A 27,675-nucleotide genomic window follows, 5' to 3' on the forward strand; every position below is an offset into this window, starting at 1 on the left:
CTGGTTTTTTTTTTATTGGGATATGTTTATTGTAAATCGAAAAACGAACGTGACACACCGGGACTATAACAATCGAGGTACGAGCAAAATAGGAAGGCACTTGTGAGCATGCTTGAAGGCCAGCCCCAGTTGCTGCGAGTGGCAGTAAGTAGCCTGGGGGTGACTAGGGGGTGCCCTTTGCTGTACAATGGTTCAGGTACATCTGCAACCAGCCAAGAAGGGCTGCACTAATGGCTCTGTGCACAGCAGAGGTGTGTAGAGCAACTTCAGCTGCGGTTTTACATAACAGCTACATAAAAAAAAACCTGCAGAAATTTATCGGGTGAACAATGCATTAGTCATTCAAAGGACAGGTTACCTATTGAATTTTGGTTGTTTTACAGAGGTGCTGAACACCTATGTGCAATTGTAAGGGTTCAAAGTGCATTCTTGATGTTACATGGCATATTTAGCCCATCATGCTAGTCTAATTGCCCATTTACAAAGTTGATCTTGAGATTATGCTGAATTTGGAAATTTTACAACTTGCGTACATTCCTTCAGTGATGAGGGTTAAAAAAGTGGGCCCAGTTCGGGTAACCAAGATTATTCAATCTACACCTGCAGATGGGAAACCCCTAAGTAACCTGAAAGCATTTTGCGCAAAAGTGCTGCGTAGACAAGCATGAAGTGTCTGCCATTGCACAGAAGAGGCTGTGTTCGGCACACTGCCCGATTTGCATTGCACTGGTAAGACCCGAGAAGGAAAATACTACAGAATTTCTCGGGGCAGCAGTCAAGCTTGAACCATCCAGAGAGCATTTGCCATATGGAACCAGCACCACTTAAGACGCAGCTGCGACTGTTTCAATGCTCCGTTCAGTAATCACTTGGTTGGCATCTAAACCAGGGTGAGAGACGCACGCACCTGACGTGTCCGTCTTGCAGACACCTACAACATGTAGCTAAAGCAGATGGCACTGGAAAGCTGCTACACACTCCAGTCAAGGCTGCTTTCTTAGCTTGCCGCCACAGAGAAGCCTTGGGAAACGCAATATGACAAGAGGCCAAATGTTAAACCGTACAGCATCTCCAAGAAAACAATGCCCTTCCCTGCAAGTTGTTACGTGCTGCGTGTGACCGTGCATGCTAGGTGCATAATTTCTACATTTCATTTTTCAAAAGATTGGGTTTGGTGCACAGAGGTTAGTTGGTACAGTCAAGCGTAATACGACCACTGTCACATTTACTACTTAATGGGAGCCCTTTTTTTTTTGTGAGGGGTGGGGAGCAGTTTTACGGAATTTGGAAATGGTGCATTTGTGACAATATCTGACAACTGTACCTGCTCGTCCTGGTACAAGGTGAACAAGAAGGTGTGATTGAAATGGCAGTCTTGATACCTCGTGTGGTATGCCAAGGTTATTGGTAAACAAATGCCATAAGCAGCCAATATGTAGTGTTCATCACTCAACATCCATTGATGACCACATCCAAGAAGGCATTTAATCTGATTGCGGTATTCCCCACATGACACTGAAGTTGCCGGACGAAGATGAGGTTAGTAAAGGGCCTTGTGACAAAGCTATCAGAGTTTTCATATCTCACTCTTTGTACAGTGCAGGATGTGGCAATGCATTGGTGCCCACAAGAGCATCAATATCTTAACTGAGAAGTACACATTTCGGGTCCATAGTGTTAAAACATTTCAGTGGATCTTGGCAACGGATGCAAGGAAGAAAAATGCATTTTGCGGCTCATTCCTTGATGCTAGATACACGAATTTTTAAAAGACGCACAAATGCCTCCTTAGCATGATAACTTTGTTGCCTATAAAGCAAGCTTGGAATGAGCACTGGACCCAAATTTGAGCATTACAACTGACACTAAAGCCTGCTGCACAGCTGCAACTAGTGAGAGCACAGGAAATAAATAAACCAGCTGATAATATACAAAGAGAAAACAACGGAATGAGAGAGAGAGAAGTGGGTAAGAAACACAATGCAAACTTGCGTCTACATAACTGCAAGCATGTTTTAGGTCACCCGAGCTTATAAACGGCATGCTTCTGTCATAATAGGTAGTGATGAATGCGTCGTGGGCTACCCTGGTGAGGCTAACCATCACTTGGAAGCTTCCATTGTATGTGCGGAACCACGCAACTGATTGGTAGAGGCCAACATCCTCGCCCAGTGAGTGAAGACTAGCCCTGTCATCTATCTCCCAATATTTTGAATTTCTCAAGGTCAACAACTTCCACTTCCATGCACTGACTTTTGGAAAACTCAAGGAATCCTTAGGAGCACAATCACCAGCTGCACAAAACAAGTTGCAGGGTTCTTTCAAATCAAGGAGTACGCTAGTGACAAAAGCAAGTCTCTATGAATCTAAACTGTTCAGGTCCTTCAAACATAAGCACGCAGGTGTTTCCATGAGCACAGGACTTAATGCATGCAAGCTTTCTGCACATATTTAAGAGTTCGGGTTCTACTGACGTATCTCGAAGCATCAACAGAGTACTGCACTGAATCAATCATATGCAATGCGCTTATTAAAGGGATCTACAACTGGCCAAAATTTGTTGCAAGATTGGGAAGAAAATGGAAACACTTTGCCTCATACTGGCAGAATTGAACATTCTTGTACAGATAAAATGGGAATTTATAATTATAATTTGGCATTGAAAACTGCAGAAAAAATTTTGAGAAAAATTTCGCAGTGGAATCTAGCAATCATCAATGTATCGCACACTGTGACCAGGTCTCGGTAAAATATGAAATATGTTATAAAATGGTAAATTTTTCTTTAAAAAGTTTACATTCAACTACTAGTTACTCTCTCTTGTTTTTTTATTATACACAAAAAATATAGGAAGAATGGCGCTCCCTTTGCACTGCTTGGCATAGCACAGCTGAAATGCTTAGGAGTTGCTACCAGATGCCGCCCCAGCGTTTTGCACTTGTAGCGCAGTTCATGACAATCACTGTTGGCGAGGTGTACATCATTGTGCCATAATGGCTGTGCATATGAAAAGTTAGCACTACGCTATGCTACAAAAGCCTAATTACTCATTGCCAGCTGAGGTAACATTGGTTCCTGGTTCTTCACTTTTGCAGCCATGCAATCAACATTGCATTCACAGATCTGTTTCCAGTAACGGGGTAAATAAAAACAAGCATATTCACCGACGGAAAAATTCTCCGTATTTCCAACAGAACCACTGCGGGATAGTCGGGTAGCAATGTCGCCTACGTCACACAAATGACATAGGCCTAGTATTATCTATATTCAGGTACTGCAGAAAAGCAAAAAAAATCACACGAAGCGCTGCAGTGACTTCTGCTACACACACATTGAGCACACCACTTTGCTTTACCAGGAACAGTCAACAAAAATAAAAACAGCCTAAACCCATATACGTTTCTAACTCGATACCTGAGCGAGCCACAGGCAGCCCTCCTTGGCTACAAGGGGCTGCAGGAAAGGCACGATAAATGAACACATCACTGGTCTCAAAAAGGGAGGCACCGGAGTCTCACCGGGAGTTCTTCGCAGAGGCAGATCTCCGCTAGAGGTAGTTCAACATTGATGTAAACATATAATATGCAAGTGTGTATAAGACAACATATATGGCTATAAAAAAAGGCCTGTAAAAACATGTGTAAAAAATGCTACTGAGTAAAACAGGTACATGGTCTGAACACATAAAAGTGCCTGAATGCCACGCTGGCCAATGCTACAGAGGCTGCTGCACGCCAATACTGGCTCTATGCTCACCGGTATATTCAGGTACATGCGAAATAAACTGCCTCGCTACTGACTGGTGTACGACACAGACATGGCTCCAATGGCACTAAATATTGCCCTGAGGCTGCACTGCACAGGTGGTTTTTGTTTCTGGGTTGCACTATAAACTGTGCCAACCACTCAGGCACCAAAGTGATGCCCTTTGTTTGGATATATTGAAAGGCAATGACAACTGATGGCCACTTTGGCAGGCCAATTCAGCACTCCAAGTTTGGCTGTCTTCCACGCTGACTTGCTCGTGTTAGGTTAATGGCACTGGACTCCAGCAGGAACTGCCTGGAATGCTGTGTTATAGTTGCATGTACTTACACTGTGCTGTGGAAAGCATTTTTTGCATTCTCATTCACCGTTTTCAATAGCTTGAAGCTGCCTATTTACACAAGCATAGCTACAAATGAGTTGCTATAATGTTGCATACTAGAGAAAAATAGGAAATGGGAAAAGGTTTCGTAATCTGGCAGCTGATCGCCTGCATGCTGTCGTCCTGAAACTGTAAAGGGAGCGTGGCTGCATCCAGCAAATGTTACAGAGATCAACTGAAGCACCATTATCAATCCTGCATCTTAACTGCAGGCCTTAAGACGAAAAGAAAGCCCTTTACAGATGTGCAACGGTGTTTATCTTTAGACAGCAGTGTTAACAGAGTGTGTTTGCAAGCACTTTAAGACTGGGCATTTGCAAAGCACGGCTGAATTAATGCTCTAATGGCCATAGACCATCACATGGAGCTGCAGGAGCACAGTTGAATTTTTCCAACGTTGTCAGTGTTTTGCGCATCTAGGCTAACATAGACTGACTTATCTGGCAGCAGCGCCAATTGGCATCACAATGGCCAACCATTTTTCCGAACTAGCATACAGTTCCAACATCTCTGCAAACCGAAATAATTTGGGGCAGAGGCAACGATCAATAGCCCAGTACAATCACCACAGCAAGTTGTAAAAATGTGACTAAGTAGGCGCCGTTAAGACACCTACGGATGCCTCGTGAACTGCACTCTAGCCACACATATTGTGACGTAGCGTACTTCTAACCTGATCCACTGAAATTTCATTTTGCAGCCAAAGCAAGCCCCGCACTTCACCAACATGGCTGAGAGACCCCAGTTGTAAATGCTTTCGTAAAATAATTGGAAGAGGCCACGTTTCTACTGGAAGGCCTGGCTGAAGTGTGGCAGCGGAGGTGGCGGCGCTGCTGCTACGATGCTGGGAGCGCCACAGTAGCTGGCCGTCAGCAGCAGCGTTGTCGGATTGGCCTGCGGCGCGGGCGGCGGCGGGCGATGCGGCTCCTCGGATGCAATGGCGGCGGCCGGAGGCGCGGGAGCGAAAGCGGCCGTCCAGGCGGCAGCGGTGGCCCCTCCCTGGCCGCTGTGCGTCTTCTTGGTGTGTCGCACCAGGTGGTCCTTGCGGCCGAACTTCTGCGGGCAGAACTGGCACTGGAAGTTGCGCTGGCCCGTGTGCACCACCAGGTGCCGCTTGACGTCCTTGCGCGTGAAGAAGGAGCGCTCGCAGCGGTCGCACTTGAAGCGCCGCTCGGTGGGCGGCTTGACGAGCCGCGATGAGGCGCCGGAGTGCACCTTGAGGTGCAGCAGCACGTCCTCGCGGCGCGCGAACGCGGCGCCGCACAGCCGGCAGACGGGGTCTCCGGCTTCGGCCGCGTGCAGGGCCGAGTGCTTGCGGAACGAGAGCGCCGAACTGTACTTCTTGCCGCAGAGGGCGCACGTGTGTAGCGCCTTGTTCGGGTCGTGCACCTGCTGGTGGGTCTTGAGGTGGTCCTTTCGGTGGAACCGGCGCTCGCACGACGGGCACTGGAAGGGCCGCTCGCCGCCGTGGATGAGCGCGTGCCGCAGCAGCTTGAACTTGGAGCTGAAGAGGCGGCCGCAGCCCGCCGTCGGGCAGCGATACTGGCGGCCCCCCGCCGGCCAGCTCTCGTCCCTCATGCCATCGGCGGCCGCCTGCGAGCAGAGCGGTTCGGATCGTTTAATTAATGGCACGGCCAGGGACACTTTACTTTGCCTTCTTTTTATGGTCCCACAATAATTTATGTTTAAAATGGAAGGGTTATAGTGTAATATTGTAACTATAAACCGAAATTACCGCGAGTGAATCGCTGTGACCAAACCATCCGTTCAAAATCCGCGCCGTAGCCTTTGTCCGAAAAAGGCGAAAGCCGGAAAAGGCGTAATCTGTTCTCACGCTCAACACCGTCTTCTATGACTACGATACTAAATATTTCGTAAGACATTTTTTGCCGCAGCACGTACGAAATGGTCAAAATACAGCAGCGTTGCCCGACAGCTGACAAGCAGCTGTGCGGTAGGGGATCCAGCGGCCGGATAGTAGGCCATCGCATTGCGCATGCGCGTCGCGGTTCCCCACATCCGGTAAAACGACTTCCGGCGAGCCGAAGTCAAGCACAAAGATTTGGTATTCAAAGTGGTAACTAGGCCATGCCCTAAATACGCATTTCAAAGCGTGCGCGAGTTTGCCGGCTCGGCCACGAATGCAGCGAAGACGTGCGTTAGGAACGAAACATCGTGACAGTGTACTCGGCCAGTTACTCGACGCTTAAGCAGTGCTAATCTTCACTTGTAAAACCCACGCGGATCGGTGTTCAACGGGTTAAACACCTCGCCCCTAAAAGTTGATTCCGTAAGTCCGCCTCCGTGGTGACTAGTGCCGCTAATCGGAAACAGTTTTCAAACTGTTTCAGTGTTCATCGGCGCAGTATCATTACCATGTGCACCTGTGGACTGTGCATGCTCGCATTCAGCCGTCAGAATGCCTTGCCTGTTGTGGGCTGCTAGACACGTGCAAACTATCGCGGGGATTCTCGCGACGCTTCGGAGGCGCAACCGTGTCCCAGTTGTGGATTTCGAGATTTCCCCCAAGCTGCGATGTAAACAGCATTGAGTAGACTGCTATTGCTGCAGCGTTTAGAAACATGACTGCATGCATTCGCAGCGCGTGTAGCCCTAACTCCTGCTGTTACGAAAACATTGCGTTGCTCGGATATTTCGTAATGCAGCTTGCTAACCGCGATTCTGCAGCGCTCTTCATGGGAAGCAGTCGCTACAACTTTTATTGTGATGACAAACCAATAAAACGGAATTGTACGCACCGAGCGTTGAGCCACTGCCCTTGAAACGGTGGGCGAGCAGTGCGCCGTGCAGAGCACGCTGCGGCTACTGGGCGAGCAATTTTCTTTTTTCGCCTCGTAATTTAATGCTGGTGTTTACGTTGCCGTCAATTTTTCTCGCAATTTTTATGGTCACTGATCGCCGTCTTCAAATCACACGGGCGACTAAGCGCAAATTTCAGTTCAAGAGGTCGCCGTAAGCGCCGTGCAAATAAAAATGGCGCTGCCGGGATAGTACTCGTAAACTTCAGAACTGGCAGCGTGCGCCGAGAGATGCCGGCAGGTTGTGTTAGTCAAGATCACTTGGTGTGTACCGTTGCTCGATCAGTGCACCATCATTTGGCGAAGTTTGTTGAAGGTTGCGGTAGCGACCTAATGTAAATTTGCACATCGACTTGCTGCTTGCGCGGTGTCACCTCTGCTGGTTAGATGGCCGGGACGTCGCTGAGGACGCAGTCCAGGGAAAATGCGGCCGAGCAACTGAAAAATAATCCGTGTCATAAGGTGAGACAATGCGAAATTTTCCAGTGGTGCCCTTTCAATGAGGTGTCATCGTTCCGCAGCGGCCTGTTACTAGCAGCGCACTTGCATTGTCCTACCGCAGGAGCAACAGTTGAGTATGAAGTGTCTGGACGATAACGGATACGACTACGACAAATGCCAGCACTACTTCGATAACTTCAAAGCCTGCAAAGGCTTTTGGGTGAGTTGCGTTCCCCTTGGTAATGCTGTTCAGCTGTACCCCTAAATGTTCTGTTCGGTATAGGCGAATACACTCGAAACTTGTTCAGGCCAAGCCTCAGCTGGAGCTTTGCTTTGGAGGAACTTCGCATTTCTAAACACAAGCGACGATTTTGTCCACATATGACGTATATGCACACGTTACGTAGCGTACTAACTGTTCTGTCTCTGCAGTGTGTGCAAGTTTTTGCAGCCACCACGACCCAAAATGGAGTTTTATGCATGTTGCATATACATAAACGTGGCTTTAAGCAATGAACGAACTTTGTCCGAGACTCCCGTGTTTATCGCAGCAATATTTTTTTACTCGAGTCTCAATAAGCTTAGGTAAGAAAAAGGCATTACTTTCTGATTTAGGACACTCTGCCGGGCTAGTTGGTTCATTTCAAGCGGACGGGTAAAAGTGCACAAAGAGGACGGTACGAAAGGCTCATATAAGCATAGACAAGGCGCTTCTGCTTATGTCTGTGCTTCTGTGTGCCTTTTGTCTCGTTCTCTTGGCGCAGATTTACTCGTTCGATTACTTTCTGCACAGAGAGTACACCACTATTGCAGGACTTGAGTTATCCTGCTCTCAGTTTAGGTTCTGTTTCGCTGAATGTACCTCTGTAAAGTTAACGAAGTGATCCAGAGTCGTGCTTTTTGCTTGACCAAAGAATATGCACACTGGTAATCTCTCATAACTGCAGAACGCTGTACACATGAGATGGCTGTGTTCTGAATGCTTTCAGGTGGGTGTCATGAGAGAGAGGCGCCGAAACGGCATAAAACCCGTACTGCCACCTCCTGAAGAGCGCGAAGCCATCAAAGCAGAACACCTCAAGCGTCAATCACGCAAGACGTGACAGCTGGGCAGGTCATTTATTGGTGGCCTAGCGGTTGACCCAACGGTGCACGGTCTCCTCCCAGTCAGTGTTGGTTGCCTCCTCTTCGTCTTCAGTGCGGACATAGCTGTCATCGTCAGTGGTGCCCGGCTGGAGGCAGCTAGGCGACAGCTCCTGTGGGAAACAGTAATCACCTTGAAACTTTGCAGCCAAACAGGTGGAGCTGTAACACAGCGAAAGTGCTTAGTAAGACATCCATGTTCCGTAGGCACCCGAGTGGACACAAAACAGATTGAGAGTTGACGCTACTGACCTTATCTACAAGTGACTACAAGGAATGTGTGAGGTGAGCAAGGCAGCTCACTTGGCACGGTCCGCCAGCAATTATCAGTAGTGGACAACCCATCCTGATCCAAGGGGTTATCCATAAAGCTTTATTTCCATAACATCGTCCACACAGCGAGTTAACTGGTTACGCACACCTGCATCTGTCCACACAGCGAGTTAATTGGTTACGCACACCTGCGTTGACGCAAAGTTCCCACATTTTTTAATTCTTCAATCAGAGTATGAACAGCTGACAGCAAAAATAACTTTTTAGAAATATCTGGAAAAAAATAAAAACGAGCACACAAAAGTGTGACACCGAACCTCTCAAAATATGTGAGTAGCTTTACTCAGTGCTTAAACTCTGATCATCAGATGATTGTACAAGACAAAATGACCAACCTTTCAACTCAGCTTCAAGATCTAGTCCTCAGCTGTGAATTAAAAGAAACTGTGTAAAATTTTTTGATGTCTAGTCTTCATTTATAGTCTGCACTGGAGCACACTCATCACTGAAACACCTTACTCTTAGCCATGTCAAGGTCAAAGATATTTTTATGTCATTACAAGTTTTCATTTAAAACATATGCTTTAGATTGGGCTGGACTACCATATTTACACGTACATAATGCGAGGTTGTGAAAAATTAAAAAGTATATGTTACGACTCTAACACGATCTCTGCCTTTTTCTAGGCAACTACAGCCGATGGATGGGGAAAAGAACAGAGACTGCACGAGAAACACTGGAAGGTACACTTAAGCTCCACCTTAAGGGTATGACTCAATAGCGTCAGTGGGTTCCTTCAGCAGCCTGGGGTCCCCTTTGCGTATCGCTTCGCAGACACGGACACCGTTTTTTCTTCCATAATCGCATAACGCTTAACCAACATCCCAGAGTACAATGCGATAACATCCCTCCCGCACAAGTACTCCCTCTATGTTGTTTAGGTCCAGCCTACATGTCCATATATGCGGAATACATCATCCTCTGCAATCATAGATTACGGGGACTCCTCGTGCCACTCCTGGTGCAGTGGCTAAGCAATGCACCACTGCCCCGGCAGGTGCTTTCAAACATAGCCACCGGTGAGGCTGCGAGACCCAGGTTGCTTTCCCTGAGCAACTTCTTGCGACCAATCTCGCCACCTGCCACAGTGGGCAGTTTTCTCACAACCGGTGGGCAGGCTGTGATGACGTCACATGACCTAGGTGGCAGGTGGGCCACCTACTTTTTTGCTCACGATGCCACCGCTGTATTTTCTGCAAAATCGGAGCCTTAATGCATCGAATTATATTCATGTAAATGTGGTAACATCCATCTCGCACTCTTCTCAAATTTCAGTTCACAAGTACATAAGCAAGTTCATAAGTAAAGTACATTAGCTTGCTTGTGGCGTTGTGAAGCTACTGGCTATAGTTTTCAAGTTTTTCATGTGGCAATGTGCAAACAGCCTACATCGCAGTAAATGAGGCACTGTATTAGGCAGCTGACGATTTGTGACCTTGCACCATACCACAGAATGTTGCCCTGGCTAAATAAATAAGTGCCCATATGCCTGATGCTAATTTCTGCTGGAGCCCAACAACAAACTGCATGACTACAATAATCCCCATGCCTCCAAAAGTAGGCAGCAATTTTAGACAGCCCCTGGCTGGCACTGCACTTATGGTGGTTTTTGAGGGTTTCTCTCATTTTGGCCTCAACTCCTTTAGAATGCATTTAACGATGTGCTGGCAGATATGCTCTCCTTTCCTCTTGGACAAGGGCACTGGCAAATTATGGCATATTATTTTGCCAGACTTGTGACAAACGGGCCTGCATGCTGGTTACTTGAGAAGATGGTACGGTTTTAACCAAAGATTTCACTAACGTGGGTCAGAGTCCATTTGGGCTGCTCCACAACGCCTCTAAACACAAGCCAAAGAGCTCTCAAACTCATTCGGGCACAGCAAGAACATGCAGAAGAAAGGTATATCTTCCTTGCCTCTCAATGTGCTAGTTACCTGAGGACTTGCATCAGGGCAACCATTGTGCTGTCTCCCCTCGCTTTCTGCACCAGGTTGGGATGCCTCTTCCTCTTCAGAACCCACACCTGCACAAGCACAGTCGGGCACTTACTTCTGCAGTCTGGAGCATGGTGGTGCAACCAACAATCCACTTAGGTGTCGCTTATCACCACCAGCTTGGCCAAGTCCACTGCACAACCAAGAGCTTGCACAGTGATCAGTGGTGATTGGAAAGTAGCTACAAAAGTGTGAGGTCATGCAACTAGAGTTGCAACGCTGAAGATTTTCTGAACAGAAAGGACACGTGCTTACACAGTGTTTAGTACATGAGCTTGCACTGCACCCTACCAATGGCTAGATGCACATACTGAAAGAAAGGTGCACAGGTGATATGAACTTCCATACCGAACACATTTGAACCATAATTTAACAGAACTCAATTTCATTAATCTTGGGATTTGGCGAACTGCAATTGCCTTCCACACTGGTGTAGAGCCCAAATGTTTGATACAGAAAAATAACATGGGGGAGGAGAATTTTTTTAATTTCGTTTAAAGGAAGGCCGAGAGTGCGAGCCTAAGTGCGAGGCCGTGCTGTTCAGCGCAACCCTAGAGGACCAAAGATAGCTGGTTCAGCAGGCTCAGCAAGCAGGTTAAGGCTGTAGGAGCCCTGAACTAAAAGCCCCTCGGAGGCGCAAAGCTCTTCAATGTATAAAATATCATCATCATTGGTGTGGGCAATTACCTGAATGAAGCTCACGCACAAGGGAGGACATGGCATGGGTGACTGAATCAGCAGCCACGAGCAAGTGGTCGCGCAACTGCCGGCCCTCGGGTGTTCGGCCAAAGGCCAGCTGCACATCCGCACCAAGGCCTACCAGGCTGTCCGGAGTCTGCAAGTGTGCAGCCACGATGGGTGGCCGTTCCGGTGGGGACGCTGTGGATCGTGGAGAGCTGCCGGGTGTTGACCGGGGACTCCGCTGGTGATTCTGCACAAAGCAGGCCCCGGTGGAGGCGCTGCACTGGCCACTTTGAGCCTACTGTCTCCTTTTATTCGTTTACACAGTAGTGCCTAGGGGCTCCCAACTGCCTAGGGAAAGTCAGTTGTGCACACGACTGCAACGCCACGCAGCCTAAATTTGAGATGTACAGGTGCCCACATAAGTTTTCAGAACACGGGAAAGGCGAGAAAATCTTAATTTCTTCATAGTCTGAGCATGGAGCAGCGAACTGAATGGTATGCTTTGTAACTCCACGCACGACCTTCACAGTACACCCCTCAGCATCTGGCCTCACTACCATGCAACCAGAAAATTTAGCTTTTTTGTGGTTTCCATGTTTTGAAAACTTCCGTGGGCACCTGTATACAGCACTCGCGCATACATGCATATATTTAACCCCTAAATTTCTGGTGCACGTGTTTCTTGCTAGAAATACAGTTCCGCAGCATGCACTTAGTGCACACTTTTGTATATATAAGCAAGTTTGGTCAGTGGTTGACTATCCTATCTACTACACTCCCGTTTCATACATCAGGTGCAACATTGTGAAAGGTACGGAAGTAGTCCGTACGAAAAAATAAAGGGAGGCATGTTACTCCGCGCTTGTGCTGTCGCCGAGTGGTCTAAGGCACAAGAAAGCGATGGCTTGTCGTCAGCAGTAAGAGTGCATTTAATCAAGCAGATGACAAATGTGTCATGTAGTAAGCCTGCAGGCAAAGCATTTAATATGTTTCACTCGCCACAAGGAGCGCACTACTTTTTGGTCGCAGATGCAGGTAGCGCAAACAAGAGCGCTAGCTTTGACAGCGTTGAACCTGATGTATGAAACGGAGTATGGGCCCCACATGACAGTTGATGAAACGACTGCCAAAGCACTGACCAGTCCCAAACTGATGTCAAAGTGGGATGCGGCTTTCATCAAACATTTTTTTTTTGTTTCTTGAAGATTTAAGAAATTTTTCGAGCACATTAGAAATAATTTTGTGACTACTCTCACAAAACTTCACTGTTATCTCTAGAAAATCGTTTTATAATAAATATTATACCTCTGAATGTATCTCTTAGACAAATGTAGGCAGAGCACGGACCCATGCCTCTGCTAATTTGCTGAAATGTCCACACACTGAATAATGCAATTTTGCGCCTACTTTTCATAATGGTTTGTAACACAAGTGTAATCTGAAACAGCTACCAGCTCATGCATATCTGGGGACAAGAACACTAGGTAGGGCAGGAAGCTTCTTAATTACGTGCAAAAGAGAGTAAAGAAGAGGGGGAGAGAGAAACCTTTGCTCCCAAAGAGGAGTAAAGCTCCTTGTGCTTTGGCAGCAACAGGAGTTGCACTGCCAGGCACATTTAAAAGCTCCTGCAAATTCTCAGAAGCATTAAGTGCTTTGTATATGAGCAATTAGCATCACAAAAAGACTTGTGCTAGCATAGTTTTCCTTCCGCATACTAGATGGCACATATGTACGATGGCTGCAATCAAGCTGAAACATCCGCAGTACTACTATGCTATGCCTGAGAGTGTGATTCACTCCTCTGCACCATAACTTGGAGGGGACACTTAAGCTTTGCCTTAAGGGCACGGCGTAATAGCGTAATGGGCTAGTTCCCATATGTACAGAATTGGTCATTCTTAACTTTATATTCATAGACACCTGGGAGCGGAGTGGTGCAGCGGTTAAGCGATGCATCATTGCCCTGCGATGACAGGTGCTGCCACCGGTGGGTCTTGTGCGACCCAGGTTGCTCTTCCTGAGCGACCAATCATTGATTTAATTGCCACCTGCCGCGGTGGGCAGTTTGCGCACTATCCGGTCAGCAGGTTGTGATGACGCCGCAAGGTCATGTGACCTAGGAGGTCCACCTGCCTCCAAGGTTGCTTCACTGGGGATTTTTCGCTCACAGCCAATGATGCCAACGGCGGATTTTCCGTGGCATAAGCTCCTAAACGCTATTGCGTTAAAATGCTTACATTTGCAATACTTCGCAGAATCGCAGGAAACTAGTGTCCTTAGGAATGACTCTGTTCCCCAAAAGGCCAGTCCCTGTTGAGGGTATGCAAAAGACAACCTCAGGCAGGAAGAAGGCCCAAGACTTGCACCTTGCATCACCAGATAAGGGGGAGACATGCCTTGAGCATCTTCATGAGGGCCTCCAGCTGGAGCATGAGGTCCCTGCGGCTGTCCTGCAGCTGGGCCAGGTGTGCCTCCAGGTGGGCCTTGCGCTGGCGCAGAGCCTGCAGCTCCCCAACCAGCGCGGGGCTGCCGGCACGCATTGACTCCTCCCGCTCCTGCTGCTGCCGCAGGCGCACAATTTGGCCCATCATCTCCCTGCACCAGAAAAACCACAAAAAGAGCAATGCTGTAAGTCCACCAATTTTCAGTGGAACAGTTTGTTCACCTGTTCTTGGCCTCCAGCTGGGCCAGCAGCTCCCTCTGTCGTAGTGTGTCCGTTGACCCTGCTGGCCGCTGGGCGAGGCGTGCTGCGTAGCGGGCGATGAGCCGGTGCTCCTCATCTTGTCCGCTGTCCATGGGTGGACCCACCAGGGAAGGCAGGCCGTTGTGGCTAGCTGCAGGAGACGGGGGCCTGCACAAACATTGCACACACACGTTCAGTGGTATGCTGCATGCAAGAGGTACCACTGAAAGTAGATCACTGACCTGAACTTTGAATGTAGTGTTAGGACTTTAGGACTGTGTTGTGGCAAAGCCGCCTGCTACAGCAAACATAGCTGCAAGCAGTGCCAAGGGAGGACGCTAGTGCATCTTTCAGTTGCAAAAATAAATACAGGAGGGCGCGAGGTGCACGACAGTGTGGGTAAGGATGGATGAGACAGAAGGGGGGTGGAATGAAGGCTACTGGCGTGAGAGCCACATGTGTTGGTGTTGTGTGTTGCGTCAAGCATGACAGTGGCAATGGTGGTGCATGGCTTTCAGCACACTGTGCTCTGGAGAAGTGTACAGTCGTCCCAGACCTGTCCAGAGCACTCGAAATTCGTGCCGTCTGCGCTCTGCGCACTGCGGAGTGCAGACGGCACGGATTTCGAGCGCTCTGGACAGGTCTGTGGACGACTGTGCATGCTCCAAAAGGTGCTCGAAAGCGCGTGAGTGTCATCAGTACCCTTGCACCTTCCATTTCGAACCATTTCTGACTGAGGAGTTTCCCAGAATGCCATCATCACTGTGCACCAAGAGAGAGAGAGAAATGAATTTATTGAAAAAGTTTGGTTCGAGGCCTCATGGGGGCAAGGAAGGCAGAGAGGGGCTGGGTGTGATACACTATGGAAGCCTCACATGATTACGTTTTGCATGCTGAGCGCTGTAGAACCAAACATGCCTAGCTAAGTACCAATAAATGGTTTCTGAATTTTAACACACGTGTGGGACAGAACTGAACAGGCATGCAGAAGCAAATAACAAAGTGATCTGCTACATGAGATAGGAAGAAAAAAGATAGCTTAAAGCACAGCCCACACCTGTCAACGATGGGCTATTGTGAGTACTTGCAGCGAACTGCAATGCTAAAGTCGAAGCAGTGCTTTGGTGGTAATGACAGGATGTTCTGCATTCTTAAGCATAAAATGCTTCATGCAGATTTCAGGAAAATTTCGTGGCACACTTTCTACCTACAGCTCACTTTCTCTGTTTCAAAGCAGATGCTGCACATGAGCAAGCGCACAAAGAATGCAGGGCACATTCCCCTTCAGCAGCACGTGAGCAACGCCTACCTGCATGGATCGGAACATCAGTGTTCAAAGTGCAGACTCGGGGCAAGTGCTCTCTGCCGGATTTAGGCACTCCGTCAGACCAAAGTAGGCAGGCCACTCCGCACCTGCCGCAGAATTCACTGTTACATTCCACCGTCACATGACTAGATGGGCCAACCAGGCGTGTTCAGGTGAGTGTCGCAACTACAATGGCAGCACCTGTATTCACATCGTTTTCTGCATCGCACTTCCTCCACATCTAGCATATTATGCACTTTGGCACTCCCAAGCAGCAGGCTGCCATGATGCCAATAAAAATGCACCTTTAGTACTTGAAATGCTTTTTGATGACAACACTGGCCACTGTTCAGTGCTGCTCTATCAAAGTGCCTACCAGTAAAAGGCACCTGTGGCATGTAAAAGGACAAGTGATGCTCACACAATGTGTGCCAGATCCAAGGTGTGCTCCTCCTCGGGAAAATGCGGCAATGGTCGACCCGGCCGCTCAGGAACGCATCGGAATGACTTGCGTAGGGAGTGCCCAAGCTGCTTGCTAGCCGATTTCTGCTCAAGAGAACGTGCAAAACATCAGCATTTTTTAATTCTGCTGGAGTGTCTGTTTTATGCCTGCCGGGCTTTTGGAAAACTGAAAACAGCAAGACATCTGACCTTTCACCCGCCTGCAGTAAGGCAATGAAAACAGAACAAGTTGGAGTTGAATGCAAAGACTTCTTTGTCTTGGCACGAAGAGTCAAATTCAGTGTGTGTTAAGCAGCCAGTTACCCGTCAACCAGACACGAGTATGGATGCACCTAAGAGACCTCCTCAATCATGTCTATTCATTTTTGCTTACTTTAATTATGCTGATAGCACACACTAAAATGCAACAGTCCTACTCGCAGCCTAGCTTCCTCTCCACAACAATACTTTCTTCTTATTTAAAAAATAATGCAGCCAAAGTGTGTCCAAGACGGACACTCACGTAGACGGCGTATTCCTTCATCTCATGCTGGTTGGTGTGGGAGCCCGAGGTGCGTCCTCGCCAGAAGCAATCCTGGCACAGCTGGTAATTGTAACACCGCTGGCATTTGTACCGGAAGCCCAAGAATGAGTCTCGGTTGCAGCCATCACATTGCACCGGGTGCAGCACTGCAGCAAATGCAACGAGCACTGTCACTGCACTGCCATACATATGTGTATGCATGCTACTATACTTGTCGTATATGCGTATGAGTGCTACATACTTGCTACGCATGCATACACTACAAGATTTGGCCTGATTAAATTTCTCTCAAAACTGGCTCGGTTTCAAGCATTAGGTTTGTCATTAAAAGAAAAATTGTGGTAGTTAGTATTGGCTGTGCAGCAGTGTTTTGTTTCTTCCTGCAGTCCTTGTCTTTTTTTTTTGCACTCGGAATATGCAAGGTTCTTGGCAGTCTTGGAAAGCCTAATGTAACTAGAGCAGAAAAGCCTGAAGCCTGCCTGTCAACACAAAATGAGGTGTTAGTCAAAATCCCGAGTGCAGCCACGACCACAAAAGAGAAAACACTCGCCATTCTCAACATTGGCCATGCGGTGCAGGAGGGGCATCCACACGAGGCACTCGGGACCCCCATCACTGGTCAGCACAGACAGGAACTCGTTGAGCGTCACTCGGGACTGCAAATTGAAAGGCAGGCCTCAGCTGGCACACTGCATGCCAAGGGGCATATTCTTGATGGCGCGGAAGTTTTACAGACCTAAAGCAAGACTGCAGAGTTAAAAACCAGTCTTCATTTCAGTGAAATGCACAGCCCAAATGTAAGAACCAATCACATCAGAGTGAATAACTCACTTGTTAGAGCTAGCTGTTATATTACAGAATGCAGATAAAATGCAAATCCATGAAACAAATGGACGAAGCAGTCCTTTTGATTTATCTGATTATTTTCTTGCTGCCTGTTGATACAACTATCTGCTTCGAATGTTTTTTCAAGAGAGTTTAGTGACAAACAACACGGATGCGAAACAGCCCAGAGTCACTCTAACCTACCTGGTGGAAGATGCTGCCTGGCAGTGATTCGGTGTAATGGAAGCTGGGCGACTCCAGCACGGAGGCAGGCAGAACAAGAGCCTCTTCCAGAAGCTGCCCAAAGCGGGACACAGGAAGCCGACCACTGCCGTCCGCCAGCAACGAGAACAGGTCTGGGCAGGCACGGCCAGCCGGCCAAGCGAGGTCACTATACCACGGCACAGTGCGGCACAAGTTTGTCGGCATCAACGAGTGTGTCAGTCTACAAGCCCACTATTACGGATTATGGCGCCCACCATAACTAGCTTTGCTCCCAGAAAACTACAAAATGCAAGACTGCCCACTGCCGACCAAAGTAAAGCGGACAAATATATTAACATGAGAGGCCTGGAAAGTATTTGTATAGGATCTTGAATGCAATGAATACTTCATGCACTCAATTCATTGCTGTGCTCTTTCTTTCCACCGACCCTACCATACTGTTAATATGTACCCACATCTTTGCATGTAGAGCCTTCTGGATTTTTATCACACAAGTGCTGAGTGCCCGGTGCAGAGCTGCCGAGGCAAAGCAGCACAGAAATCGGGGGAGGGAACGAGCATGCACACTGATCATGGTGCTCTAGCAACGGTCGGCAGCTTGGCTGTTCTTGTTCGTGTGAAGCAACCACCACCAGGCAAGTTTTATGGCCAAGTTCTGAGAGCACTTGTACCATGTTCTACCTGCTGTGTATTTGTAACTCTGGATTGCTAAAAACACATTAAATTTTGAATTACGACTCTAGGCCATGGCTGCGTTTATGGTTAGCATCTCGAAAGCATTTGTTTTAACTAAAATGTGCTGATATTGAGGGTCCTCTACAATCAGTTCTTCGTAAACAAAGATTGCAACTGGTTTCTTGGGCACACTAGGCTGTTTATCGCAAATGCTAGGCATGTGTCACCCGCACCATATGGAACACACCACAGCTTCTTGGAGCTCCGATGCTTAATAGCAGACGATGGGCAGGAGTAGCTTTGCACTAATCAAAACAGCGTAGCAGACGGCGCTCTCACTCCAGCAGAAGCAATTGTGGGCATGCGCTTGTCCTCGCATGCTTTCTCCTCTCTTTCGTCTTCCGGTGCAGCACCACTGGACAGTACACATTCTCACGATATTATTAAAAATCCGGGAGGCTGTACACGCCTTCTCCCTAAGTTCTGTAACCATTCTAGAGCAACGCCAATTAAGAAAGTTTGAAATGGCACAACTAGAAACTATCACTAAGAAAAGCCACTGTATGCTGGCTTCTCAGAATGGCTGAATGAGGTAGGCACACTGCTGTGCCTCACCTCAAGAGCATGCAAATACGCATGCAAAAAAATAAAGAAAGAAGAGGGCCTAACACCCATGGTCACCCACACAAACACCAGGCATGCCAGACATCTCATGATGCTTAGCTAGGTGATTAAAAACTGGAGGGGATACTTAAGCTCTGCCTTAAGGGTATGGCACCATAGCTCTCATACCCCTACTGGCGCAGTGGTGCAGCGGTTAAGCGATGCGCCAGTACCCTACGATGGCAGGTGCTCCCAAGGGTGGGCCTTGTGCAACCCAGGTTGCTCTTCCTGAATGACTATGCAATGACCTGCCGCAGTGGGCAGGTTGTGATGACGCTGCAAGGTCATGTGACCTAGATGCCACACCTGCCTCCTAGGTTGCTCTCTGAGGGCCACCTGCCAAAGCCATGCCTGTGATTTTTCGCTCACAACGACGACGCCGGATTTTCTGGTGAACAGGGCTTTTAACACTATCGTGTTAAAGGGGCTCTGAAACACCTTCGAAGGAAAGCACATCAGCTCGCTCAATCGCTACACTGTGTTGCCATGAAAACCTGAGCCAAATAATACACTTCTACATTCAGCAGAGAACCCACAACCACGTGCGAAGGTTGACGAGCCCTTCCCGGCGACTTTTGCATGCTTGCACCCTCCTCCATCGCTCGCATCTACATATACATGTTAAGAGGTGGCAGCTGGTTAGATTCTTTCAGACGTCGGGCAGTTAGCAAGGCCGCGGCCATTTAGCCCCGTAGCTCCGGCGGGCCAGAAAGCTCTCCTATGGAGGTGGGGCTGGTGGAGGAGCGCCGACCGTCCAGCATGCAAAAAGTGATGAGAGGAGAGGGAAAAGCGCGAAGACGCTGAAATTCAAAATTTGACTGCAGATAACTCAGCTTCTACAAAGCGCATTAGAAAATTTCTTGCTGGACAGTATTCGTGAAGAGGCGTGCTTTAACATCCCAGCCATACCGGAACTTTATTAGAGCCCCTTTAAAGTATTCGGTGCCAGGATGAGGTGAAGGGTTTGGGAAAACCAAATGCATGTCCATATAATGTGTCCCTCTAAGGGGAAGCAGCTGTCCCACTCACAGCGCAGCTTGTCCAGCAGCTTGCCCGCACACAGGATGGCCAGAGCCACCTTGAGGGAGAGCACTCGCAGGCAGCCCTGCTGCTCCCTGCAGCACACCAGGGCAGAGAGAGATTGCACTCACCATGGAAACAGCCGCACTCTTCCACAGTTCATTCTCATTACGGTGCATGCGATCAGTAAGCCACAGCAATTGTGATTGAAGCCCCACCGCAGGAAAAATGAGCCCTGATCATACAAATTCAGTGCGTCATGGCTCTCAGAAGGATGCTGTATTTAGTTGCACAAAAGACTTCTATTAAACGAACTTATTCCAACTTTATTCAAAGGATTATTAGTAAGAAATGAACAGCAATCGATTAGTGAAAAAATGTTGCCAATGCAAGTACATTTTCCAGCACTTCCCTAACTCAAAAAAATAGGGTGATTCAACAGAAAATTTACAGTTCCTTTCAAGTATAATGACCAGGACTGAACAGCAGCCATTACTTTTTACTACCTGATAATTTAATGACATTTAATGTAAGTAATTTGGACACGCTAACAAATTAGGAGCAAGTATTGAGTGCACGGTAATAAAACGCTCTTTTTCATATCGCTTCATTCTGCATGTGACTATGTGTACTGTTTTACAGTACTGCATGATGACCTCACTACACTGCACGCACAAGTCACTGCAGTATTTGCGTCATCTTTGTTTAGCCATCCTTGGCACTATGATGATGACCCATCAAGGGCAGTACTACTACTGACGGGTCGTAGCTGGCTAGCAGCCAGTTGAGCAACAGGCTGACGCAGTGGGGCAGGTCCAACTGCTGGCTCGGGGGAAGGCGCTTGTTGAGCTGGTAGTAGAGTGAGCCCAGGAGGGCGCGCACCCGTGTCACCCCGAGCGGCGCCTGGGCATCCATGGCGTTAAGCGCGTTCTCCCGGAAGGCCTCGATTAGGTTCCATAAGTCCACTAAATGCACTGCATGGGAGGCCCCAACATGAAAAACACACTTGTGTTAGCACATGAGCCCGAATCCCTTAAAAGCCAGCACATGTCACAAAAAGCGATGCGAAAATGGTGCTCGAGTTTTAAGGCTCTGAATTATCTCCCTTCCTCCGCAGGCAGTCCCAAATTTGAAGGGTACAGGCACTTGCCAGAAGTGGTACCGCCATCCGTTGCAACCAGTTCTAATTATGAAACAGTACTGCATGCTCAGTTGACCAAACACTGTCAAATGCTTCGGAAGATATGCGATGAGGCAGGTTCGTCAAAAGTTAAAGAAGGGGTTGGCTTGGTAAAGAACTGAGCTCGCCTGAGACCTTTAAGCAGTTAACTCCATAGTAATTCCATGCATTTTAGGCACAAGCTATGTTGACTTGTTGTGACATTATGATCAGCTCCAGCCCATACTGACTGAACAAGCCAGCACCATCCAAGACTGAGCCAAGCCCTCAGACTAAGTCTGCATTTGAAGATTTTCAAATAACGTGGTACAGAGCTGGGTCTTTGGTAAACTGTTTCATTGCAGGCTGAAGCACATGAATGGGGGATGACAAATAGATGAAGTGCTGTATCCTGTCCACTTCATCCATCTGCTGCCCCCCAAATCAATATTTCCGTCTGCAATGGAAAATTTTGATGCACCCTAGAAAAGTGAATAGTGCAAGCATTCAAATCATGACACAAATCAAAACTGTGTCCCTTTTATTCACCAAGCATTCCCAAACTTGGCCACTCGTACACCGCTAGCCACTTTGCTAAGACATTTTTGTTGCGAGTGAATGCAACTATGGAGGTGTATGAAAACTGGAGGTAAATGTAGCAAAAGAACTTCCACACCCAAGTAATAATGGAGTAATCACTCATTAGTATGAGTAATGAGCTATTACTATTGTGCAATTACTCTATTATTACAAATATACTCCACCTTGGGGGCAATTCCCATAACACTGGACTAACCCCATTCCCAATTCAAGCTGCTGATAAATTCACTCTTGCCCTACCACCTGCTAGCCATGGTTAGCTTAGCTGGTAGGGCAACTGCCCTGGACAAGCGATGGTCCCAGGTTCTATCCCGGAACCAGGATGAATTTTGTAGCGAGAGCTACACTACAACAGCTCTTCGAGCCTTCCACGTGGCACCCCTTGAGCTTCGTGGCGGCGCCGTCACGTGGTGCGGAGCAGCTGCCGCAGCCGGCGGCACGGCATGCCGGCGAAACCGAGCTGCAACAGCTGTGTGCATGCGCTGTGTCGAGTGGGGGGGAATGGAGAGGGAGAGAGGTGTCGCAGCTGTGTAAGTAGATGGCTCGGCGGAGCCGCCGGGGCAAAGATGGAGAGCGGAGGAAAGAACGAGCTGAGTTCAGCTGCTCTGAAAGAAGCGAAAGCTTGGCGTTGGAATGAGACCAAGAGGCGGTGGTGAGCCGAAGACACGGAGGAAGATCTTGCGATACGCTTCGATAAGTGGCGTAAGAGTGATGTGGTTCGGCCACGTGCGCCTAGCCGCCGATAGACTTCACTTTCAAGCAGGACCTAAGCATAGCCAGGTAAATGTAGCTCTCGCGTCACTCCACGTTTAACCAGAGCTAAACCACAGCCAATTTTTTCCGTGAAAGCTGTATAGCCTTCTATTGCAGCTCTACAGATATGCATGGGTGGATGCTAATGAGTAATTATTCCATTATTACACACATACTTCAGCTTGCGACATTGCCCTAAAAACATTAAAGCAGCTGCAGCAGCTCAGTGGTTATAGTGCTGCGCTGCTGACCTGAAAGACATGGGTTCGACCCCAGCAGCGGTAGTCACATTTCGATGGAGGTGAAATGCTAGAGGCCCATGTACTATGTCGTGTCAGTACACATCAAAGAATCCCAGGTGGTCGAAATTATCCAGAGCCTTTCACTACAGCTTCCCTCGTAGCCTGAGTCACTTTGGGACTTTAGACCCCATAAAACCAAAACCTAAAAACATTGGACTTCCATACCGTCCTTCAAAAATAAATGTGCACATCGCATAAGCTTGTCAAATGCAATGAAGCCAGTGTCTTACATTGACATCGCTTCTGGATGAAGCGAAGCTTGCAGGCCGTCCGGTAGGAGGCAAACCGGATCACATCAAAGTTCTGGTTCTCTGCACAGATAAGAGCCATTACTGTAAAAAACTATGGGGACGCTTAATTAAGTCACCTCTTTTAAGAGTGGCATACGATAGTATTACATTGCACAGTTGTCACAGTTTCTGTGTGTGTGTGCATCAGTTTCTTTGCAACTGTCGGTCCATCAACAGCCGTATTCAGACTGTTAGCGCAGTAGCAGGTATTGGCCATGCTGTGACAGTGCAAATATTTGCATATATCACTTGTTTTTTTTTCCAGATTTTTTATTTCAATTCTCTATCTAGGTTGCCACTTAGAAACTAGATTGTTCACAACCCGGTGGGCAGGTTGTAATGACATCACAAAGTCGCATTACCTTTGTCGACCAATCAGTGAATTTTGTGACACCAGACATCAGTGGGGTTTTGATGCGACAACCACTAGAGCTATCGCATTAATAAATGCCAGCAAATGGATTTCTATGCAGACTGAAAAACAATGTACCCTGAAAATGTGTGAAACACCACATTATTAGACAAGTGGTGCACTGCCATTAACAGAAGTTCGTACATGCTACGGCACTGTCGACTTTTGAGTACCTAACTCTTTCTCACTCATTCACACAAGAATACAGTGTTTTAATCCTGGCTTTAGCAACTGAAGGTGCATGATGTGCCAGGTAATACTAGATACAGATACAAATTTAAAAATAGTACACAGAGAAAGTTATTACAATAGTTGCTTCAGGAAAAATGTTATAGGCGCCAACACATTACCGTCTCTGCCGCTACCAAAACTTGTTTAGAGAAAAACAAACTAATCTATCCGTTACGAGCAGAACAGGAGCTTGAGCTGTCCATTTGGAGATGCTCGTTGCTGGCACTTCCTGTTCATCCTGATTTCCAGCTTGCCTCTCCTCTTGTCAGATACGCTGTGCACTCGATGTGACCTTTGCCTTCACTCAACCACCCTCCTGGCTGGGTTCGTTATGGCTGCCAGTGCCCTGAAAACATCTGTTGTTCCTAGAATGTGTACATGGCGTCAGTTTATGCTTGTCAGGTATATGTGGCTGAGCAAATAACGCATTCAGCAAACGCAGAAAGGGGGGGGCCAGCCTGCTTACTCATTTCAGCCATGAGCAACTTGACGTCTGCCCCCGGCTCTTCGTCCGGGTACTCCATGTCAAACCCTGGTGCCGGCTCCTCTGCCAGAGTGGATGCTACTGTCATTCGTCAGTCAACTGCAACCACTAGTCCATTCGCCTGCCACCCCCGACGATCCCATTGGACTGCGCAGACAGTGCCACATGTAAGGTTTCCTCACACTGGATACAACTTCCTAGCTATAAACCCAGCAAAAGCAGGCAATGGTAAGGAATCAGGCCTGCAAAGTCATTGAAAGAAATGCAACTGATAAGTCTGCATACAGGGTGTATCGTGTGCATTAAGATAAGCTTCAATGAAAACTGCCCAAGAGAAATTGACCAATGGCTGACGGTTGGTTACTCACCGGCGTAGAAATGGTAGCCGGTGTGCTCGGCCGACTTAGCTCGGGCCAGTGTCGGGCAGCTGACTAACTGCTATGTTGGCCTATGATTGGCAAAAGGCAAACAACCGGCCACTGGCAAACGCCTGGCAATAGTTGGCCGCCAATGCGCAGGCAAGCAAACACAGGTCAACACCGGACCACCAACCACTTCAGGTAAATTTTGAGACAATTGTGTGTAATTAGAGCACAGCCAGTGGTAAAAACACTACATGTGTTGATTGTGCGTGTAACTGCCGGCAGAACGTTTTTGAAATTTACGAAAGTATGACGTTCGTGACACGCGCATGTCACGAAGTTGTGGTGCCTGAGAAAAATCTAGTCTCATTACGTTTGCATAATGTTGGCAACAAAGACTTCATACTGAACTAAGTTTTTTCTAATAGAAGGTATTTGCAATGCAGTCTGCTCATTTGCATTTCTCGTTTGTGTCATCACAGAATCACAGTTGAATGAAATAATATTGCTTAACTTGCAAGAGCCACTGGCTACAACAGCAGGGTCTTAGGTGTAGAGTATATAAGCTCATGAAAATTCTTCGTTCTGTGGATATGTGCTCCGCATGTTGGTGCTACATGACCTTTTTTGGTTTGTACAGTGTTTCTATAGCACGATCTTCGTGTCGCATCTGCTTGACATTAGGCATTGGTATTTGTGACAGATTTCACCAGTGAATATACTATTCAGATTTCACCCGTGAATATGTCTATCGGCACTGGGCCAAACGACAACTTCATTGTGATAAGCTGCAGATCTTTCTTTTTCATGCCTAAATTATAGAAAATGCAAATTAGGCTTTGCGCATATTTTTCATGTCTTTTGTACAGCTGCCATTCTAGTGTATTCTCTAATATAAAAGGTAATTTATCCTTGGGCTGTCATAGGGCTGAGCATGGCCCAGCGTCGGCAAGCGGTGATCGGCTCGTGCAAGGCAAATGTCTATCCCCAGCCACTGCCCGAGCTGGTTTGCCGAGCTCGGGCCATGGACGGCTTGGTTGGATACCGGAGACAGCCCATCAACGGGCCGTGCAAGCTTTTTCCATTGGGTGGCGCAGTGAAAACCACAGGGGTCATGCAGACAGCATACTTGGAGTACCTTGTGATTTCGTGCTATTCTTCCCCGAAGCATTTCTCCCAAATTCAACTAAATGTTTACATTTATTAATGCACTGACAGTTTGAGAGAGTCTGTTTTTTTTTTTTTTTTTTTTGCTGCAAAGAGCAAGCTATGGGTAATGGTCTGCACTATTGAATGTGCGCACAGATTGGTGGAAACAAATAAAAAATATAAGATAATGAATCAATTTTCAATGTTGGCAACTCAATCAGAGGAAAACTGAGCAGAAAGCTTGTGCTGCATAAGTGGGGAGAATAATTTGGAGCCTACGTATGCTCCACAATCACTGAAGAATATACGAGCTCAGTCAATTATGTTTGCTAGCGAAAGTAAATTGGCTGTATTCTTGTGGCATTTTGTAACAAAATAAAAACCTTCTTCAACCAATTTAGTCTTCCATAGCATCACTTACCTCAATATAACCCACATTTCTGTATGTACAGCAGCTAATGCCACAGATTTAACAGTGTTTTGAAAGGTGCATGCCAAGGCGATTTTGCTCCAACACTGAAACTTTAGCTGCCTGCTTCAGCTTCATGGTTCTTTTTTTTTTTTTCCTTCTACACATTCTGGAATTTGTTGCACTTTACTCCAATCAAATGAAATTTCTGTGAGATATCACAGCTACTTCACAAAGTCAAATACAGCTGCGCTTTCTGAACAGGTTAGAAGTTAGAATATTTGTGCACAGTAAGCATATGCTTACTTAGCATTAGCTTTGGGTCTTCCTGTTATATTGTTGCGCCATAGCGACTGCAAGATGCTCATCACAACCCTGAAATACATACATACATAGGCCCGGCCTGAGCCTATGCCACTTTTGCAGCAACGCTTTAAAGCAACGAGTTGGCTAGTTGCTGCAACAAGCTGGTTGCCACAGCAACTAGAAACCACAGTGCGAGCAATGTGCACGCGGTTTTTCACCACCCCGCAAAAACAGACGACGCGGGTGCGGTTTTGTTCGACGATCGCCGAGTAAAGAGCGGGCAACCATACGGGCGCGTACCCCATGCCATTAACGGCGCGTGCATCAGAACAGAAGCACTGACTGCTTACGAAGTGAAACGAGCTTTAATATACGAAGAATCGCAGGTTGCTTGCAAGCCTGCGCTCAGTACACGCCCGCCATTGTCTACCAAACAGGAAACCGAAACTGCGAGTCAAACATCCACAAGAGCTCATCTTTTTTTCGGAAAAATCGTGGTAACGCAAGCTGTGCACTGTTCACAACACGGCGCAGCGGCTGGTCGTCCTACAAGAGCTTTGAGGCCAGTAATGCATGTATGAACAAACGCGAAGCCATCGCTTAACCGACCGCTAGAGATTAAAAATATCACATATGCGAAACGAAACAAGACCGTCCACTTCATTCTTGTGTTTTTTTCGTTCCCTAACGCGCGCACGTTTGTCGCTTGGTTTTTTTCACACGCTAGCCGCGTCATTCGCTTTTCAAGCGCAATCACTGCATCCGCAATCAGTCGCTGCCAGAGCGGAGAGAGCCGCGTTAGCTGCTCGAGATTTGCTGCCAAATGGGTTTCGGTTGAGCTTTGATGCAGAGCCAGTATCGCAAATAGCTTCCGCAGTTGCTGGCTAAGCGTCCCGCTACGCCGCTACGGCGTCCCTACCACGCCCAACGAGCAGCGATGCGCATTTTCAGAACTTTCTTCCGAGTCCCCGGTACGCGGGCCCCGTTACAACATGAGCGGTCGCAGCGAGTAGGCGCGGCAGCAGCACCGCACGAGACGCGCGCGCCCAGTGCGACGATCCGTTGTGCGCGGTACTTACAGAAAAGGTACAAAAGCTTCATCCATGCATCGATGTGTCTATGTTTGTGCGCATTAAAGTTCTGGCGAGTTTTTTTTTCTTTGTTCTAAGCCATTAAACTAACGTCAAACTTGTCTATAGCACGCCATCTTGGCGTTGCGCTGAAATACTATAAATACAAAAGCAGGCACAAAGCTAAAGCAGTGCCGCTTG

General features: G+C 47.7%; 3 protein-coding genes across 5 annotated transcripts; 1 reads left to right on the forward strand and 2 right to left on the reverse strand.

Moving 5' to 3' along the window:
• Positions 1–4: 4 nt before the first annotated feature.
• Positions 5–6,977, reverse strand: LOC144106720 (zinc finger protein PLAGL2-like). Of its 2 annotated transcripts, none has more exons than XM_077639566.1 (2): positions 6,907–6,977; positions 5–5,740 (listed from the first exon to the last, which is right to left on the reverse strand). In XM_077639566.1, the coding sequence occupies exon 2, from the start codon at positions 5,723–5,725 to the stop codon at positions 4,934–4,936; it is 792 nt and encodes a 263-aa protein (XP_077495692.1). In that variant the 5' UTR covers positions 5,726–5,740; positions 6,907–6,977; the 3' UTR covers positions 5–4,933. The 2 variants fall into 2 exon arrangements, with proteins under 2 accessions (XP_077495692.1, XP_077495691.1); XM_077639565.1 differs by lacking the exon at positions 6,907–6,977 and adding an exon at positions 6,050–6,208 and having other exon boundaries at positions 3,332–5,740.
• On the forward strand, positions 6,177–9,280 carry LOC144106721 (coiled-coil-helix-coiled-coil-helix domain-containing protein 7). 2 transcript variants are annotated; one of them, XM_077639568.1, is made up of 3 exons: positions 6,177–7,428; positions 7,529–7,627; positions 8,397–9,280. In XM_077639568.1, the coding sequence occupies exons 1-3, from the start codon at positions 7,354–7,356 to the stop codon at positions 8,508–8,510; spliced, it is 288 nt and encodes a 95-aa protein (XP_077495694.1). In that variant the 5' UTR covers positions 6,177–7,353; the 3' UTR covers positions 8,511–9,280. The 2 variants fall into 2 exon arrangements, with proteins under 2 accessions (XP_077495694.1, XP_077495693.1); XM_077639567.1 differs by having other exon boundaries at positions 7,210–7,428; positions 7,505–7,627; positions 8,397–8,534.
• Positions 8,496–27,639, reverse strand: LOC144106719 (dystrobrevin alpha-like). Its single transcript, XM_077639563.1, has 14 exons — positions 27,484–27,639; positions 24,161–24,325; positions 22,992–23,072; positions 20,708–20,921; positions 19,957–20,042; positions 17,569–17,720; positions 17,090–17,195; positions 16,519–16,685; positions 15,976–16,100; positions 14,231–14,416; positions 13,962–14,160; positions 11,569–11,812; positions 10,822–10,910; positions 8,496–8,663 (listed from the first exon to the last, which is right to left on the reverse strand). The coding sequence occupies exons 2-14, from the start codon at positions 24,264–24,266 to the stop codon at positions 8,538–8,540; spliced, it is 1,881 nt and encodes a 626-aa protein (XP_077495689.1). The 5' UTR covers positions 24,267–24,325; positions 27,484–27,639; the 3' UTR covers positions 8,496–8,537.
• Between the last annotated feature and the right edge of the window lie 36 nt (positions 27,640–27,675).

Source organism: Amblyomma americanum, chromosome 10 (genome assembly GCF_052857255.1).
Source record: "Amblyomma americanum isolate KBUSLIRL-KWMA chromosome 10, ASM5285725v1, whole genome shotgun sequence".
In the NCBI taxonomy this organism is placed as follows: Eukaryota; Metazoa; Arthropoda; class Arachnida; order Ixodida; family Ixodidae; genus Amblyomma; species Amblyomma americanum.

What these genes read in the sequence shown, in the direction of transcription:
- LOC144106720 (XM_077639565.1), bottom strand. Translation starts at nt 6,166, where the DNA reads ATGTGGGGAACCGCGACGCGCATGCGCAATGCGATGGCCTACTATCCG. An exon ending in TGCTGTATTTTGACCATTTC is followed by an intron (nt 5,741 to 6,049) that starts GTACGTGCTGCG and finishes CTCTGCTCGCAG; the next exon opens with GCGGCCGCCGATGGCATGAG.
- LOC144106719 (XM_077639563.1), bottom strand. Translation starts at nt 24,266, where the DNA reads ATGACAGTAGCATCCACTCTGGCAGAGGAGCCGGCACCAGGGTTTGAC. An exon ending in GTTGCTCATGGCTGAAATGA is followed by an intron (nt 23,073 to 24,160) that starts GTAAGCAGGCTG and finishes TTATCTGTGCAG; the next exon opens with AGAACCAGAACTTTGATGTG. An exon ending in TTGGATCTGGCACACATTGT is followed by an intron (nt 14,417 to 15,975) that starts GTGAGCATCACT and finishes ATGTTTGTGCAG; the next exon opens with GCCCCCGTCTCCTGCAGCTA.
- LOC144106721 (XM_077639567.1), top strand. Translation starts at nt 7,354, where the DNA reads ATGGCCGGGACGTCGCTGAGGACGCAGTCCAGGGAAAATGCGGCCGAG. An exon ending in AAAATAATCCGTGTCATAAG is followed by an intron (nt 7,429 to 7,504) that starts GTGAGACAATGC and finishes TGTTACTAGCAG; the next exon opens with CGCACTTGCATTGTCCTACC. An exon ending in AAGCCTGCAAAGGCTTTTGG is followed by an intron (nt 7,628 to 8,396) that starts GTGAGTTGCGTT and finishes GAATGCTTTCAG; the next exon opens with GTGGGTGTCATGAGAGAGAG.